General features: G+C 35.2%; 1 protein-coding gene across 1 annotated transcript in view; it reads left to right on the forward strand.

Moving 5' to 3' along the window:
- Nucleotides 1–1,878, forward strand: part of LOC119584398 (mannose-1-phosphate guanyltransferase beta-like) — an 11,590-nt gene extending 9,712 nt beyond the window's left edge. Inside the window, 3 exon segments of the mRNA XM_037932979.1 lie at nt 438–621; nt 731–936; nt 1,112–1,878. Of these exon segments, the coding sequence (XP_037788907.1) occupies nt 438–621; nt 731–936; nt 1,112–1,243 (522 nt within the window). The 3' untranslated portion in view covers nt 1,244–1,878.
- The last annotated feature ends 245 nt before the right edge of the window (nt 1,879–2,123 follow it).

The raw sequence follows: 2,123 nt of genomic DNA on the forward strand, positions 1-2,123 counted from the left end.
TGCCCATATTTTAGCCTATCAGCTGTGCAGAGAACATTGGCATTTAATTAAGTATAACATGTGTGAGAAATCTTATGCACAAGTGAACAGGTGTTTGACATATGTAAATTACTGTAGATCAAAACTCAGGGGTCTGGGGGGGGGGGTAGAGGGCATGCTGTGTAACAGAATGTATGGTGAACCTCATACATTTATATATGGTCTTATTTAATATTTGTCTAATAAAAAAATATTTCATGTAATATTCTTGGAAGTAAAGAAGTATATGTATGTTTCCATCTATGTTTGTAAGACTCTTATTGCTTCAAATGGATGACACAACTTTTTTACATCAAAATTTTAGTAAGAATCAACAATTCCCTGAAAAGGTGAACTGCTCTTATGAAATCTTTCACATCTTTGTTTTTTCCACTCACCAACCTTCCTTCCTGTGCCAGTGCCGCCCCATGAGCATTGAGAAGGAGGTGTTCCCCTACATGGCTGAGGAGGGCCAGCTGTATGCACAAGAGCTCCAGGGCTTCTGGATGGACATTGGACAACCAAAGGACTTCTTGACTGGCATGTGCCTCTACCTCAACTCTTGCAAGATTAATAATAGTGCCAAGCTCTGTAAAGCCCCAGGTGAGCGAGTCTGTGAGTCATTCATTCTAGTGCATTAAGAATTTACAATGACTGTCTTGGTATAAAGAGGAATTGCTATATTAAGGGTTTTCTTTCATTGTTATTTCAGGTATTGTTGGCAATGTCCTTGTAGACCCTTCAGCCAAAATTGGGAAGAATTGTCGCATTGGCCCCAATGTGACTATAGGGCCTGATGTAGTGATTGAGGATGGAGCCTGTATCAAGCGTTGCACAATCCTTAGAGGAGCCACCATAAAGTCACACACATGGCTTGAGAACTGCATTATTGGGTGGAAATGTATTGTTGGGAAATGGGTAGGTATTCTTATCTTTCATTTTCTTTTCTCTGTCAGAAACTTTTTCTTTTGTTATTTTTTCCTTTGCTCAGCTTTATGATCTCAATTTGACTCTGTGTATTGTACCATATGTCTTTGCATTGTATTTATATTTTCCTTTTCTGCAAAATAACATTCACTCACCTCACTTACAGGTGCGCATGGAGAATGTTTCTGTACTGGGTGAAGATGTGATTGTCAAGGACGAACTTTATGTCAATGGCGGAATGGTGCTTCCACACAAGAGCATAGCAGCCTCAGTCTTAGAGCCCAAGATTATCATGTGAAACACGCACTGGTGGGAATGGGTGTGCTATTTATATGCGAATCCTTTTTGCCTTACTTGTAAGATCAGTCGTCAGGTTTAATACTTTTATTGTGCATTGTTTAATTTTTTTTGTTTTTGTTTTTGTTTTTACTCCATTTACTTTTTTTCTCTCTTCATTCATACTCTACATAGAATTATGATTTATTTTCTATAATATATTTATATACATGTAATTTATATGTATTTCTGCCTTTACAAATTGAAGTTGTGAGCAGTCTGTGAAGCAATATTGAGTGTAGGGAGTGGGTGTGTTTCCTTCACAACTACAATAGAGCAAATTTTGGTGTCTTCTGGTTGGTCTCAGGCTGAGTGTTCTGCTGTATATTGTATAAAGATGAATTAATTAACTGAAGATTAATAGAAATTCCTGTTCTTAAAAAGGAAAAAGGTATAAAACAATTTTTAAAAAACTAAGAATGCTAATTCCAGCATTTTCAGGCACATTTCTTACCATATGGATATGAACTATATGTGTGACTTTATACAAGTGAATTAGCAGCTAGAGTAAAGGTTAAATATTGTTGACATTTTATGAATTTTGAAAGAAAGAAAAGACATATTTTACTTCATTTTAGAACTGTTTCAAGGTACAAAGAAAAAAAAAATTCATCTGTATGTATGCGCAACCTGAAGATAAGTTCTAAATTTAATTGAAATATGTTTTTGATTCAAAATTAATTTGATTCTCTTTGCAATAGATATATATTCTCTTTTTTCCATGTTTATTTTTATGCATCTTAGTATGTTTTCTACAAAGATTATCCCAGATTTTAGTTATCTATCCTAATGTCACTGTTTAAGGTTTTTGATTTGCAGTTTGTGCTGTTTGCTCCAGTGGA

Source organism: Penaeus monodon, chromosome 18 (assembly GCF_015228065.2).
Source record: "Penaeus monodon isolate SGIC_2016 chromosome 18, NSTDA_Pmon_1, whole genome shotgun sequence".
In the NCBI taxonomy this organism is placed as follows: domain Eukaryota; kingdom Metazoa; phylum Arthropoda; class Malacostraca; order Decapoda; family Penaeidae; genus Penaeus; species Penaeus monodon.